This window comes from Podarcis bocagei (assembly GCF_964188305.1).
Source record: "Podarcis bocagei genome assembly, chromosome: 1".
NCBI classification, from domain to species: Eukaryota; Metazoa; Chordata; class Lepidosauria; order Squamata; family Lacertidae; genus Podarcis; species Podarcis bocagei.
In genome coordinates, this window is record NC_138125.1 from 117,807,899 (window position 1) to 117,824,293 (window position 16,395).

The following is a 16,395-nucleotide window of genomic DNA, read 5'->3' on the forward strand; positions in this document are numbered from 1 at the left end:
AATGCAAGATATAAGGTTACAGGAGTAGGAGGACCAGTTTTCTCTTGTGTGTGCCAGCTACACAATCTGCCAGGTGATCGTCTGTTACTTCCTAGCAATACTCTATAGTTAGATAAGACATAAGATGTGAATTGCAGTTGTAGGGGACAGTGGGGAAAGAGTTAGAGGATTTCTTCTATTTAAAAATAAAATAAAATACAGTACTTATAGGGATAAGGAGGAGGACTGTAAGAAAATAAACCTTTGGCCATGGAAGGTTTAGAGCATGTGTTTGAGGGTGTCAGTTTGAGAATAGCAGATGTGGGAGTGGAAAACGTTATGCGGAGGTACACACCCATGCTTATTAACTGCATTTATTTGGAAAACTCAGTGCCACATGCAACAGGAATTTGTGGGGGGGATGACAAAGTTTCCAAGCAAGACTTTGCAGCTTTAGAAATAGAAATGACCTAAAATTGACCTGCTATGCACTTGGGAGAACTAGAGAAAGAATCTTCTTAGGCACCTAAATGGGGATTTACAAGCATACCTTCTGCCTTCTGTTTCTGGATATCTTGCCCCTGTTAGCAAGAAACCCCTCCCAGGAGTCCCGTTACATGTCCTCGTCTCCTTTCTTTTATAGAACCTCCCGTTTTTAGCAAGAAACCCAGCCCCATAGACACACTCAAGGGCTCCGATGTCACCCTTCAGTGTGAAATAGCAGGCACACCGCCATTCGAAGTCGTCTGGTTCAAGGACAGAAAGCAAGTCAGGAGCAGCAAGAAGTTCAAAGTGACAACCAAGAACTTCAGTGCCAGCGTCCACATTCTCAACCTCGAAGCGGCAGACCTTGGGGAATATCAGTGCAAAGCCACAAATGAGGTCGGAAGCGACACTTGCTCTTGTGCTGTGAAGTTCAAAGGTTAGTAATGAGTGCGACTTCAGTGCAAAGTCTGCGGGCACGCTTTCCTTTGCCTTTCTTTTGCGGCTTCCTTGCCACCTTCCTCTTACCGTAAGGAATTCTCTTCCCTGCCAGAACCTCCTCGGTTTGTTAAGAAGCTGAGCGAAACCTCCACCTATGCCGGGGAACCCACAGCACTGCGGGCCGTAGTAGAAGGCTCCCAACCCATTTCCGTCGTTTGGCTTAAGGACAAAGGCGAAATAATACGGGAAAGCGAAAACCTCAAGATTTCCTTTTCGGATAACATCGCAACTCTTCAGATTGCAAGTGCTGAAGCCACCAACAGCGGGAAGTACATCTGCCAGATTAAAAATGATGCTGGAATGAGAGAATGCGCAGGGCATTTACAAGTTCTAGGTTGGTACAGGCACCCATCCCCTTCTAAAGAATTGAATCTTGGCTGCCTTTGGCATTGCAGCTAATTTGCTTCTTAAGTCTTGGTTTTCTCGAAACTCAAGTTTCTGGATTGTCTCCCTCATTCCAGAGCCGGCTGTGATTTTAGAGAAGCCCGAGCCCATGACGGTGACCTCTGGCAATGCTTTTACTCTGGAGTGCACGGTGGGTGGCACTCCAGAGCTAATTGCCAAGTGGTTTAAGGACGGAAGAGAGCTCACCAACAGCCGCAAGCACCAAATCAGCTTTTCCAACAAGGTGGCGACACTTAAAGTTCTCTCTGCAGACATGAACGACAGGGGATTGTACACTTTTGAAGTGCACAACGAAGTGGGGAAAAGCAGCTGCTCTTCCTCCGTCGACATTTCAGGTTAGCTTGGGATCTTTTTTGTTTCTCATTTGCCCTTCTCTTCTCTTCTGTCGTTTCTCCTCTTAAAAGTTGGCTCTTTGTTGCCTTTTCCTACCCAGACCACGTCGTCCCTCCTTCTTTTATAAGAAGATTGAAAGAAACCTTTGGCGTGCAGGGCTCCTCGGTTGTTTTGGAGTGCAAAGTTGCCGGCTCCCTTCCTATTTCAGTCACTTGGTTTTATGGAGGAAATGAAATTTTCCCAGGGGACAAATATGAAACCGGCTTTTCAGATAATGTCTGTGCTTTGAAGGTGAATGCTCTGGACTCGTCTGATACAGGTCCCTACACCTGTGCTGCCCAGAATGTAGCTGGTTCTGACGAATGCAGTGCCTTTTTGACAGTGCAAGGTCAGTAAAGGATAGACAAGGCATCCGTTGCAAATCTTTCCTGTGCGCGTTTATCTTGCTTTCTTGACAACCTGTTTTATACAGATGTTCGCTACCTGGCACATTTGCGTTAACTTTTTAAATGTTGTGTGTAATTCTAGAACCACCCTCTTTTGCAAAGACGCCAGACCCGCTGGAGGTTTTACCTGGAATGAGTGTAACCTTCAGAAGTCTGATTAGGGGAACTCCTCCATTCAAAGTGAGCTGGTTTAAGGGGAGTAGAGAACTGGTGCCAGGGAAAACGTGCAACATCACCTTGGCAGATTCATCTGCGGAGCTGGAATTGTTCGAAGTGGGACCACTCCAGACTGGAGATTACACCTGCCTTGCCACGAACGATGCTGGCAGTGCTTCTTGCACCACACATCTTTTTGTAAAAGGTTTGTCCAAATGCTATTATTATGGCATGTACACGTGTTAAGTGTGTGTGCATGTCTATGTGATACACACACACACACGTAGAGAGACACCCATATTGCAGTTCTTGGTTTAACCACTTCTTTCATATGACTTTATCTTAGAGCCTGCTGTGTTTGTGAAGAAGCTGAGCGATTTCAGTGTAGAACATGGGAAATCCATAATTCTAGAAAGCACATTCAGCGGAACTCCTCCACTCGCAGTAACGTGGAAGAAGAACGGCTTAAACATCACACAGTCTCCAAAATGCAATATAACCACCACGGAAAAATCAGGCATTCTGGAAATTCTTAATAGTTCTACAGAAGATGAAGGAGAATATATCTGTGAAGTTGCAAATGACGCTGGGGAGGATGTATGTCACGCCCTGGTATCAATCATAGGTGTGTTGCTGTCTTAATAGTTGGTTAACTATTCTTGTACTAATTGCCATCTTCTGATGTGCTTAGATTGACTGTGGGTATTGACTATGATTATTTCTGCTGCAGAACCACCTCATTTTGTTAAGCACTTGGATCACTTGGAGGTGACCATCGGAGAGCCTGCAACTTTACAGTGCCAAGTGGCTGGAACACCAGAAATTAAAGTGTCATGGTACAAAGGAGATACCAAACTAAGATCTACACAGGCTTATAAAATGCACTTCAAGAACAATGTGGCTTCACTCGCTTTCAGCCGGGTAGAGAACGCTGACATTGGCGAATACACCTGCAAAGCAGAAAACAGCGCTGGGTTTGCTACTTCAATGACAACAATCACCATCAAAGGTGATGGCTCTTTTTAAAATAATTGACCCTTGTCATATTACACACAATGTTTGTGTGTAATATGCTGAAGTGTGTGACCCACTTGAATCACAGGCATGGGGACGGGGCTCTCAGCATGTCTACAAGCTGCTTGGCTGAGCTGTAAGGAGACTGAGATAGCTCTGAGTTCTTCCTGTGTCTCCGTGCAGCCTTCCTTCCTTTCCCCAAACCCTGCAAATTACTGAACTTGCATGAGTTTGAAAGGGATGACTGGATAAGGGTATGGGAGGCACACACAGACCTCCTACTCCCTGTGTGTGTCCATATAGGTGGGGGGGGCATGAGGGGTTAGGAACAGAGAACATGGCTCTGTTTATTTTTATTGGAATTCTCCACATGTGCAGGGCATACTGGCCCAGGTATTCTTTTTAGTTTTCTTGCATGGCCAGTTATCATACCCTGCAATTTATTTTTTTGCAGATGTTAAACTTCCTCCTTCATTCACGAGAAAACTGAAAGACGTGCAGGAGACTCTTGGTTCTCCCATAGCCTTTGACTGCCGCATTGTTGGCTCTGAGCCGCTTGAAGTGTCTTGGTCGAAGGATGGGGTGCAGCTGAGAGATGACGACAACATTCAAACCACCTTCTTAAGCAATATAGCGACGCTTCAGATCTTGCAAACCTCCATGGCTCACGCTGGCCAGTACACTTGCACAGCTCACAATGCTCTTGGGACTGCTTCTTCCAGTGCCAAGCTCCTACTCACAGGTTTGTAAACAACTAAGTCCGAAGTTGTAGCATGCTGGTTCAGTTTTAAAGAACGTGAACAAGTCACAGAGCCGTAACAACAGACTAAGAGTTTGCTGTTTGAAGGGAAGGCAATACGTCCTGCCATGCCTTTTCACTTTTTGATTTTCTTTCTTTTCCTTAGAACACCTGAAACCACCATTCTTTGATGTGAAGCCTTTGCCCCTTGACGTTGCTCTTGGGGAAAGCGGTTCTTTCAAGTGTCATGTCACAGGTTCAGTGCCAATGAAAGTCAGCTGGGCGAAAGATAACCGTGAGATCCGCCCTGGTGGCAATTACAAGATTACACTGGTAGAAAACACTGCCACACTGACCATTCTTAAAGTAGGCAAAGGTGATGGTGGACTGTATACTTGTTATGCAAGCAACAGTGCTGGGAAGGATTCTTGTGGCGCTCAGCTGAGTTTCAAAGGTAATTTGATGGAAAGTGCTGTCAGTTCTTCTTCTTCTTCTTCTTCTTCTTCTTCTTCTTCTTCTTCTTCTTCTTCTTCTCCTTCTTCTTCTCCCCCCCCCCCCATTTTGTAAAAATAAAGACATGTTTGAATCTTCCAGCTAAAATGGGCACAAGTGGGTGGCATTCTGTATCTAGAGTAGCAGCTGATAAAAATCTTCTTGAAGTTATTTTCTTGAGCATATTAATACCACACCGGGGTTTTCGTTTATTGCTTACAGGCCTGTTTAAAATTAGCAGCCTGTGGAAATTTATTAGGCCGTTAACAGGCTGAACATAGACTCTCCTTTTAATATGTGACACTTGAGTTGTGGTATCATGTTTTCCACTGAAGTGCGATTAAGCTGGGAAATCTGTGGACCAGAATAAGAAAAAAGACTTGGTGTTTATTTGTGCGATAAGAAAATACAGTGTTGTATCCAGTCTTCTCTCTCCATTGATAGAAGGCTCTTGGATCCACTGGAGGCTTCCATCAGTGGAACAGGGAGGGAGGTGACATCAAGCAATTCTCCCTCCCCGCAGTCCACAACCTCTCATACCACCTTTCACTATGTTTCAAAGGATCCCCCAACCCTCTGGAACACTTTTGATGGGTGCCTGGGGCTGCTGATGGGAGGGGAAATTGAAAACATTTCCTTCTCATTCTTCCAATGGAATCTTCCACTCAATCAGTCCAGTGGAGGGACACCACTGGACTGCAACGCATGCAGCCATTATTTAAATGGGCAAGAGTGTTATGAGCTTCCATAACTTTAACTGGACATAGACAAGCTTTAGGGAAAACTTCAGGCCAGATCTGAAATCATATTACATAGAGAAATCAGCCTTCAGATATTGCACGTTTAGAAGGAATCTGAGTGGCTATTGATGTAAACAGGCCTGCTGAGTTGTTTCTATCAAGGCCCTTGGCATTTTATGAATAGCAGAGATTCAATACATGGAGCTTTCCCCAGCATGATAATGCAACAATAGGGGAAGCTTTACCTGCTGAATATCCTTCTAATGCACAGTTGTCAAAGGCACAAAATCACTGCTCCCCTGCCTAATCTCAGAATACTAGGCTAGATTTAGAAGCAAGCCAAGCCCCATTCCACAGAGAATGCATATGGAAGGCACGTTCAGCCAGGTCCACTGCATTTCCCTAGCCTGGTACAGTGCAGTAGTGATGGTAGATGTCAATTCCTGGCTGTCTCCATGCATTCTAGGAGGAACGCAAGGATGGAAGAGGAGCAAAATGTTGCTGGGGTAGTGAGCAATATTGACAGCCTCCTTCTTAAAGTTGGAAGGGAGGCTCAAGCAAATAGATCACAGTGTGGGTTACTAACTCTGGATAAAGTATTTGCAATGGTATGTGCACAAGAGTTCCGCTGGATCAGATCAAAAGGTTCTCTAGTCCAGCATCGTCTTTCCCACAGTGGCCAATCAGATGTCTCTGGGAATTCCATAAACAGGAGATGAGGGCAATAGCTCTCTCCCACTGTTTCCCTCCAGCCATTTCTATTTGGAGGCTTGCTGCCTCTGATCTGATCCTGGAGGTAGCCTACAGCCATCATGACTTCCATCCATTGAGGGCCTAATCCTCTGTGGTTATATTTATCAGTTGTATTTCTCCTTTTTTGTCTTAGTGTAGTGTTGCATGTAATGGAGATAATTTAAATTTTACAAGGAGGGGCTGATAGAATCCCCTGTGCTTCCATGTGTGCTTCTCCAGTCTTTTTATCATACCACCACCATGAAATATACTTCTGAGGCAGATGTGGTTTGAACTGTTCTTGAGTGCTCTATGGCTTGACTTGTAAGGGATCAGTTTGCTGCTGTAGATTGACCGTAAACTCTTTGCCAGTACACTTTGATAGCTAATATAGATGACACACATTCCTGAGATCTTGCAAAATTAACACAAGCAATTTTATGTATTCATTTTCTTTCCTTGTTGTTGTTTTTTAATAGAGCCACCGAGGTTTATTAAGAAGTTAGACTCCTCCAGGGTTGTGAAAGAGCACGATTCGACTAGATTTGAATGCAGAATAGGTGGCTCTCCAGAAATTAACATTGTGTGGTACAAGGGTGAAACTCAAATTCATCCCAGTGACAAATTCAGCATGTCATTCATCGATTCTGTGGCAGTCATTGAAATGCACAGTCTGAGTGTTGAAGACAGTGGAGACTACACTTGCGAAGCCCAAAACGCAGCGGGTAGTGCAAACAGCAGTACTTCACTGAAAGTGAAAGGTCAGAACCTGATCTTCCTTTGCTTTCTCTACCCTTCCTGTTGTAGAAGGTTGCAAGGGCTTGCCGTCTTCTACTAAGCAAGCCGATATCAGTTTCCATTAAATGCCACTAGTAGGCCCCTTTATTTGGAATGGGAAATTTCCTTTGCATGTCTCTTCTCTCCCATTTCATTGCAATCCTTCATTCTTCATGGTGGGCTCTCTGTTCTTTCAAACATAGCTCCTTTGCATTTAACAGAAATCCAAACCTCCTCTTTTGTAGCTCCTCCTGTTTTCCGCAAGAAACCGCGGCCAGTAGAGGCTCTGAAAGGTTTCGATGTTCACCTTGAATGTGAGCTTCAGGGCACTCCTCCCTTCCATGTTTCATGGTACAAAGAGAAAAGAGAAATAAGAAGCAGCAAAAAGTACAAGATCTTGTCTGAGAATTACCTTGCTAGCATTCACATTCTCAACGTTGACGCAGCAGACATTGGTGAATATCACTGTAAAGCTGTCAATGATGTGGGAAGTGACACTTGCATCTGCTCTGTGATGCTGAAAGGTTGGTAAAAGACTTTCCATTGCCATGTTTTCCCCGGACGCTCCAGGTTTTTAAAATCTTACTCTCTTTTCCATCACTTACATATTTTCCACCTCTTGATCAGGACCCCCAAGGTTTGTGAAGAAACTTAATGATACCACCGCTGTTGTTGGGGATCCAGCAGAACTGCAAGCTACGGTAGAAGGTTCTGAGCCGATTTCTGTTGTTTGGATGAAAGACAAAGGTGAAATCATCAGGGAAAGTGAAAATGTCTGGATGTCATATTCCGATAAAGTTGCCATCCTTCAGGTTGTAAATGCAGAACCAAGCAACACTGGGAAGTATACCTGCCAAATTAAAAACGATGCCGGAAGTCAGGAGTGTTTTGCTACTTTATCAGTTCTAGGTTGGTATAGAGTAAAAAAACAACAACAACACAAAAGCATACTGAAGAATAAATATTTTAACGTATTAACATCTTATTTACAAATGTGACTCGTTTTGCATCTTATTCCAGAGCCAGCATCTATAGTGGAGAAACCAGGACCAATGAAAGTCACAACTGGAGATTCTTGTACATTGGAGTGTACGGTAGCTGGGACACCAGAGCTGACTGCTCGGTGGTTCAAGAACGGACACGAGCTCTCTTCCGACCACAAATACAAAATCACTTTCTTCAACAAAGTAGCTGGGCTTAAGATTCTGAATACAGGAGTAGAGGACAGTGGAGAATATACGTTTGAGGTGAAAAACAATGTAGGCCAAAGCAGTTGCAAAGCATCAGTCCAAGTTTCAGGTTAGTTGAATGACTTGGGAATATCCCATCTGCATCTTGATATATGGACTTATCTAATTCAGTGATTTCCTATACTGCTTAACCACTGAAATTTCCAAGTGCTGTACGATCAAACTAGACAGCGGATAAAATAAATTTAAGTGAATGATTAAAGATGGAAAGCTTCCTTAAAATGCCTACTGAAATAAGAAGGTCTTCAAAAAGCGCCTGATGTTGAACAGAGAGCGGGCTGCTCTAATGTTGGCTACGAGAGAGTTCCACATAATTGGACCCACAATACTGGATGTGGAGACACAAGGAGAAGCCATGGACATGCCTCTAAAATGAAGAGAGTGCATATGCCTGCTTTCAAGATCCATCTCAAACTTCTTATGCCAATAAATAGTTTAATTATTGTTAAGCCCTTGGGAATCTATTACTTTTTTAAACTAAACTTAACATGCCATAATGTTTCTATCTTTGCTTTGTGCTCCACAGATCGCATTATACCACCTTCATTCACAAAGAAGCTGAAGGAAACACATGGGCTCTTGGGTTCATCTGCTGTACTTGAGTGCAAAGTAATTGGGTCACCTCCCATTTCTGTTTTTTGGTTCCATGACGGAGAAGAGATCACTAGTGGAGAAAAGTATCAAGCAACTCTTACAGATAACACTTGCTCTTTAAGAGTGAATGCCGTTCAAGAGTCAGATGCCGGAAATTACATTTGCACGGCAACTAATGTAGCTGGATCTGATGAATGTGATGCATATTTCATTGTCAGAGGTAAATACTGAAACTTAGGTAGATAATAAGAACAGGATATCAGGGGTTGGGTTTTTTTAAAAAAAACCCCACATGTTCCTTATATTCTTTATATCTTTTGTAAATGCAGCTGCTTGCCTTCCAACCATAACTATGTTTCATTAACCTCTTGTTACGTATGTCTAGAACCTCCATCTTTTGTGAAGAAACCAGAACCTCTGCAAGTTTTATCTGGGGCAAATATAACTTTCACAAGTATCATTAAAGGAAGCCTTCCCCTTGATGTGAAATGGTTTAGGGGTAGCGTTGAACTATCCCCAGGACATAGATGTAACATCTCTCTAGAAGAATCAGTGGCTGAACTGGAGCTTTTTGATGTACTCCCAGCCCAAAGTGGAGACTATACTTGCATTGTTAGTAACGAAGCTGGCAAAATCTCTTGCACAACCCAACTCTTTGTAAAAGGTTTGTTCTTTGTTTCGGCTTCCTTTGTTTACACTGGAACAAAATCCAAAATCCCAGGCAATTATCTTAAACTTTTGCTCTCGTGTTATTTCTGATAGAACCAGCGAAATTTGTGAAGAAACTGAATGACTTCAATGTTGAGAAAGGAAAGCAGGTAATCCTGGAATGTACATACACTGGGACACCTCCTATTGCAGTGTCCTGGAGGAAAAATGCTATAAACATATCACAGTCAGAAAAATACAGCATCACCACTACTGAAACATCTGCCATACTTGAGATCTCTAGTAGCAAACTGGACGATGCTGGGCTGTATTCTTGCCATATAGAAAATGACTCGGGACAAGATAATTCACAGTCTACGGTCTCAATACTAGGTTTGTAGATTGTTTTAAAAGTGACCGCCCTTTTTCATTAACTTTATGGTTGTTGTGACACGTGGAAGGATCTGGCTGGTTTTGTAACTGAGTCTGTGTGCTTCTTCTCTAGAACCACCTTATTTTGTCAGAAGCCTGGAACCGACTCAGGTGACAGTAGGGGATTCTGCATCACTGCAGTGCCAAATTGCGGGCACACCAGAAATCACTGTGTCGTGGTACAAAGGAGACACCAAACTGAGAGCAACCGCTACCTCTAAAATGCACTTTAAGAACCAAGTTGCCACGCTGGTGTTCACTCAGCTGGGTAGCAACGATGGTGGAGAGTATATTTGCAAAGCAGAAAATAGTATTGGAGAAGCTTCCTGTTCAGCACTACTGACTGTTCAAGGTGAATATGGCAATATGCTTTTGAAAGCCCCGGAGACAATGATTTATTGCTCTTTGAAAATGTGCCCGTGCGTCAGAACAGGAAATGCATTCTATGCCATGACCCCGGACTTCCTTATTCTTGTGCCTTCATGGTGGTGTTGCAGCAGTGATCTGGCTTTCAAAACTGCTTGTGCCCACAAAGTTTTGACAGTGGACATGCTGCTTCTTTCCAATCCATGCACATCCCATGGGTCCTGCTAAAATCTTGTAACTTTTCATGCCACACGTTTCATGTAGCGTAGGGGGTTTTGTCCCACTTTTGCAGTGCTATGGTGCAAGAGTGTCTCTCCGGGTTATCAGTGGGGGGTAACACACTGGAGAAGCATGGCATGGCAGGTAATAATATGGAATAATGTGTGGACAGTTTAAATCCATCACTATTACACTATTATTGCCTCGATGGCATGGTGCAGAATATATATGCAAAAGATCCCCATGTTTCTACCTGTTCTTTATTCCTTAACAGCAAATTTCCATAGATTTAATATAAACAAGTTATGATGCTTCACTATAGAACCATCTGTGTCATGGACCTGACTAGAACTTCTCTATGACGTAACTTCCTTCCTACCCACAGGATTCAATCTTTCTGTTCTTGCTAATAGTGAATAATCAAACATCGGCTAATCTTTAAAAATGAATTCCATCTTCTATGCCATTCAGTATTTATCAGTAATGTTTGAAAAAAATACAATGACTCCCATTCACCTTTAGCAGCCAATTAAGCTAATTCTCACTTATTTCAATGGGATTTAGTCATCACTGCCTTTAGCTAGATTGGGGACATATGTTGCTACAAATGTGCATACTATTTATCTCTATGAAAAAATCTTAAGCAGTGGAAATATAGTACAACAACTGAAACACTCAGTCAACAACACTCCAATGTACAATATTTGTTCCCTTGCAGAGCTTAAACTTCCTCCTTCATTTCCCCGGAAATTAAGAGATATTCACGAAACTGTTGGATTACCAATTACATTTGATTGTGGCATTACTGGTTCCGAACCCATTGAAGTAACCTGGTATAAAGATGGCGCACAAATAAGAGATGGCTATAATGTGCAAACGTCATACTTAAACAACGTTGCAACTCTGCAGATCTCACAAACTGACATGAGTCTTGCCGGACAATATACTTGCACAGCTTCCAATGCTATTGGAACTGCTTCTTCTAGTGCCAAACTCATCCTTACAGGTTTGTCAAGTGTCAAATGTACTTTTCTTTGATGTCATCAATGGGATGTTTCCCCACTTACGTGCCTATCCTAAATGAAGAATATGCTGTGACTTGGGCCTCTTCCTGCAATTACCATGTGTTTCTTTCTTAACAACGTAACTCATCTGGATTAACATGTGCAAAGTTACACCTTATTTTTACTTCTTCCAATCTTTAGAAGGGAAGACTCCTCCGTTCTTTGACATCCCAATTGCACCTGTTGACGCCGTTGCTGGTGATGGTGCTGACTTTGAATGCCATATTTCTGGAACACGCCCAATAAAGGTTACTTGGTCAAAGGATAACCGAGAACTGCGAACTGGAGGGAACTACCAGATCAGCTATGTGGAAAATATAGCCCATTTGACAATTCTGAAAGTTGGCAAAGGGGATTCTGGAAAATATACGTGTCATGCTAGCAACGAAGTTGGAAAGGACTCTTGCACAGCTCAACTTAACATTAAAGGTACTGGGTGCTTAATCTGTACCAGCTTCCATTATATCATATTGGCTTCTCTCTAAAGAACAGTGAGCAGATTTTCACATGTGGGAAGGGTTTTGTTTTTGTTTACTTCTCCCCGCATCTTCCAAAAAGTCACATTTGAATTTCAGAGGATGACCTGTAATAGTGTGTTATGCAGTGCAGGAGGTGGCTGTACCTGGCATTGGAATCAACAGACTCTGGAGACCCCTCGTATGAGTGCCTTCCACTCGCCTAGGAGGTCTCAGAGTTCAAGCTACAATGACAAAGTGATGCTTTGGAAAACATCACAACATCTGTATTTTGACAAGACATACTGGAGGAAACTGAAAATACGCATTGAAGAGTGTTTGGGTGGTAGTCCATGGCATGTGAGCAGATTTCCATTTGTCCATTGGGACTTCCCCTTCCTCTCCTTCCCCATGCAGTCCCATGAACTCCCACAAATATGTTCTTGGGGGGCACTCAATCCTCTGGAGCAGATTTGTGGGAGCACTTGGTCTTCGGGGGAAACCGAGAAGAATGGGAAGTCTCATCATGCAAGTGCAAGTTTGTTCTGCTGGATGTGAGCCCCTGACAGTAAATGGGGAAATCCAGGAGAATAGAAGACAGTTGTTCGGAGGGTGACAAAGATTTTTCTTCCTTTCTGACAGAACGACAGACTCCACCTTCCTTCACCAAAAAGCTGTCAGAAACTGTAGAAGAGACAGAGGGGAACACATTTAAACTTGAGGGCCGTGTTTCTGGCTCCCAGCCTTTGACTGTTGCCTGGTACAAGAATAACCAGGAGATTTATGAAAGCCCTAATTGCGAAATATCATTCAAGAACAACACTCTTCTCCTTGAAATTAAGAATTCAGGACAAGCTGATGCAGGTTTATATACCTGCAAAGTGTCCAATGAGGCTGGGAGTGCACTCTGTACTTCTTCTGTGGTTATTAAAGGTCAGTTGACAGCCTCTATGGTATTTATTTTTCTTTTTAAGCTCATAAGCTTTTGGTGTTTTCTGATTGTCTAATTGCGCTATAATACTCATTAATTGCAATTACTTTTCTACATTGGGTGATAAAATCCAGTCCCACCTTATTTATTCATAGGACTTGCAGGAGTTAAAGTGTAAGATTAGGAAAATAGTAGGCAATTCTTCTGAAGATGTTCATTACTTGACATTTCTCTTATTAAAAATGTTCTGCTGTTTACTAAACTCTTTAATAATGCCACTTTATGCATGCTTGAAGAGGCAAAAATAGTTTGAAAAAGACATCTTCCAGATGTTTTTCTGTAAATGCTAAGCCTTCTGAAAAAGTTATCTTATCTTTTCATCACTTTTTAATATAAATAATTAGTTCTCATACTTACTGTTAACAGTGCATAAAAACTTCATCCATTAAAAAAAATGTTTTGCAAATAAATCCATTAAGGACTGCTTCAAAAGTTAGAAAGTGTTTAATGCTTCCCAACACTTGAAGATATAGCTGCATTTGTGAAAGTCTGATCAGATAAGCAATATATTGAGTGCCTGCTTTTACTTACATGGAACTGCTATCCATGTAAGGACTCTTTGAAATGTTTTTTCCCCTTAACAATATCACATTAAAGGTATCAAAGGTGAAGGATTGCAACCAATTGTGTAATATATTGTTCCAACCTTTCTGGCTTGTACATCTTTGGTAGCTTGTTGTGAAATCATCAAATTTTGGGCTGTTAACATAAAAGGCGATAATGCATATTTTGCAGCTAATTCAATGCTTTCATATTCCTTTCTCTTTGCAAAATAACAGCTTTATGTGCTACCTTAACGTATGCATACTTCACACCTCCATTCTTTTTGTACTACTTCTACCATATAAATACTGTACTGGGAAAATGGAATGGATTCATCAGCATCCGCTGCATAATCTTATTCAAACCCAGATCTGTATCTTGTTATGGAAGAGAAATTATTACTTAACATCTTTTCTTCTCTTGCTTCATTATTTTGTCCCTTCGAATGGCATTACAGAGCCCAAAAAACCACCAGTATTTGATCAACCTCTTAAACCGGCAACAATAGAAGAAGGTAAAATCTTGCAGCTCAGTTGCCATGTCAAGGGATCGCAGCCCATCAGAATCCAGTGGCTAAAAGCTGGGAAAGAGCTAAGATCATCTGATAAATGCAGCTTGAGCTTTGCTAATGGATCCGCTGTTTTGGAAGTCCAGGCAGTTACTAAGACTGATTCTGGCGAGTATATATGCAAAGCTTCGAATGCAGCTGGAACTGACTCTTGCAAGTCAAAAGTGACAATTAAAGGTACAGTGAAACTGAATGCTTTGGTGATGAAACAGTAACTCAAAATTCCGGTATCAGTCTATTCAGTATCTCCCTGTTACAGTAGATAGGAGCAGCTTCACCTATAAATTAGCAGGTCAAAACTGCTTATTTTTCCTGGGCACGTGACTGCATATCACACTACAACTTGCATATTCACATGCATTATTTCATAGTATTGCCACCCAAAATGCATTTGCTTCAATACCCTGAGCTAGTTGTTCCTTGGTATCCTGTATTTTATACATGACTTGTATAAAATTAAATCAAACAAAAGGACCCCAATACATAAGCTGGGTAGTATTTTGTGCATTTAGTCAATGGTCTCATCTATGGCATGGGTTGTTGTTGTTGTTTGGTTTTAGTGTAGTCCCTTTCTGCTCCACCACTTAATTCCCTCAATATTCTTTTTTCAGAAAAAGCAGCAGCTGCACCAGCAGCAGCTAAGAAAGCACCAACTGATGGCAAGCTTTACTTCGTCTCGGAGCCTCAAAGCATCACTGTCATCGAAAGTAAGCCAAGCTTTTAAAAAAATAGCCATATTTCATAATACTTGAATTTGGCATATGCTGACTGCTGTTTCCCCCTGGCCAGGGACAGATATTTTCTTTACCACATTTCATTTCTTTTCTTCTTCATCAGAGAGCGTTGCAACATTTATTGCCAAAGTAGGTGGCGATCCCATCCCCAATGTTAAATGGATGAAGGGAAAATGGAGGCAACTCAACCAAGGAGGTCGCATTAGCATCCAGCAAAGAGGAGATGAAGCCAAGCTGGAAATAAAGGATACAACAAAAACTGATTCTGGGCATTACAGATGTGTGGCTTTCAATCAACACGGTGAAATTGACAGCAACGTCAACCTACAGGTTGAGGAGAAGAAACAAGAAGTGATAGAAGGTGATCTTAGAGCAAAACTAAAGAAGTAAGTACCAGAATTGCTCTAAGTTTTAATCTGAAGGTGAGGCAGGATCTGAACCACAAATATAACTCAGGCTGCAACCCTAAACACTCTTAATAGCAGTCGTGTTCCACTGGACTTAGCAGGACTTATTTCTGACTAAACATGCCTCTTGAAGTCTATCGGACTATACCTGATCATGACACTCAAACTTCAGTCTGGTAAACATGTAGTAGATGTTATGCAGCCTTTTGCAGCCTTTTCAGCACTAGGGGCTAACAGAATGTTGTATTAATTAAAGTCTGAAACCACAATTTGATCCACTCTCTAATGCTGAGGACAACAGCCATGAGTTTTAGAAAATCAAACATTATGGTTTAGGTTGTGCTTAATCATGACTAACAAGTCCCACTGATTTCAGAGAGTCTACTCTAAGCATGATTCAATCCATATCCAATTGTATATGAACGAGATATCCCACAACGTGACAGCAGACCTACAGGGATATATCAGACATGCTGTTTTAAGGGCATGAATGAAAAGTTCTTTTTCCTGGTCAGAAAAACCATTAAGAGAAACTTGTCAAGAAGTAATTTATGATTCTCTATGGCATGTTACATAGAGGAATGTAAATTATCTGAAAAGTTAACTAAGTGCAAACCTATGCATTGTGCACACAGAGGTAAGCTTGGCTGAGTTAAAAAAGGATTCTAGATTCAGGTAGGTAGCTATGTTGGTCTGACGCAGTCAAAATAAATTAAAAAATTAAGACATTATCCAGTAGCACCTTAGAGACCAACTAAGTTTGTTCTGGGTATAAGCTTTCTTGTGCATGCACACTTCTTGAGATACACTGAAACAGAAGTCACCAGACCCTAATATATAGTGGGAGGGTGCGGTGGGGATTTTCTCAGAAGGGTAGTAGGAGATGGGTGATTGACTCAATGGGTATGGTAAACCTGTTAACGACTGCAATTAGTCTTACAGGAAAAAGCAAGGGATAGTCTGCAGATGACCAAAAATAGCTTTAGCAATTTAGCAATTCAGAACATTGAACCATTCAACACAGAGAGCATCTTTTATGAACAACACCAAAAATTCTGCCATTTCTATAGGACCCCAACTAAAAGGAAGGAAGATGAGGAAGAAAAGGCCATTGATATAATGGAACTTCTGAAAAATGTAGATCCTAAAGAATATGAAAAATATGCACGTATGTATGGAATTACCGATTTCCGAGGTCTCCTCCAAGCCTTTGAGCTGCTGAAACAAAGCCAGGAAGAAGAAACTCATAGACTGGTAAATACCAGCATATCCATTTGCTTCAGAGTAATTTTTTGAAATGTGTTGTGCTATTATTGCTTAAATAAGT

General features: G+C 41.9%; 1 protein-coding gene across 1 annotated transcript in view; it reads left to right on the forward strand.

The window, feature by feature from the left end:
* Window positions 1–16,395, forward strand: part of TTN (titin) — a 291,856-nt gene that overhangs the window by 99,408 nt on the left and 176,053 nt on the right. The window contains exons 75-98 of the mRNA XM_081202301.1: window positions 623–901; window positions 1,016–1,297; window positions 1,425–1,703; window positions 1,802–2,089; window positions 2,230–2,508; window positions 2,650–2,928; window positions 3,034–3,312; window positions 3,772–4,059; window positions 4,223–4,510; window positions 6,500–6,781; window positions 7,043–7,321; window positions 7,425–7,706; window positions 7,818–8,096; window positions 8,574–8,861; window positions 9,027–9,305; window positions 9,404–9,682; window positions 9,795–10,073; window positions 11,025–11,312; window positions 11,512–11,799; window positions 12,468–12,758; window positions 13,817–14,104; window positions 14,539–14,634; window positions 14,765–15,047; window positions 16,139–16,322. Coding sequence (XP_081058427.1) covers window positions 623–901; window positions 1,016–1,297; window positions 1,425–1,703; window positions 1,802–2,089; window positions 2,230–2,508; window positions 2,650–2,928; window positions 3,034–3,312; window positions 3,772–4,059; window positions 4,223–4,510; window positions 6,500–6,781; window positions 7,043–7,321; window positions 7,425–7,706; window positions 7,818–8,096; window positions 8,574–8,861; window positions 9,027–9,305; window positions 9,404–9,682; window positions 9,795–10,073; window positions 11,025–11,312; window positions 11,512–11,799; window positions 12,468–12,758; window positions 13,817–14,104; window positions 14,539–14,634; window positions 14,765–15,047; window positions 16,139–16,322 — 6,506 coding nt within the window. The remainder of the gene's footprint in view (window positions 1–622; window positions 902–1,015; window positions 1,298–1,424; window positions 1,704–1,801; window positions 2,090–2,229; window positions 2,509–2,649; window positions 2,929–3,033; window positions 3,313–3,771; window positions 4,060–4,222; window positions 4,511–6,499; window positions 6,782–7,042; window positions 7,322–7,424; window positions 7,707–7,817; window positions 8,097–8,573; window positions 8,862–9,026; window positions 9,306–9,403; window positions 9,683–9,794; window positions 10,074–11,024; window positions 11,313–11,511; window positions 11,800–12,467; window positions 12,759–13,816; window positions 14,105–14,538; window positions 14,635–14,764; window positions 15,048–16,138; window positions 16,323–16,395) is intronic.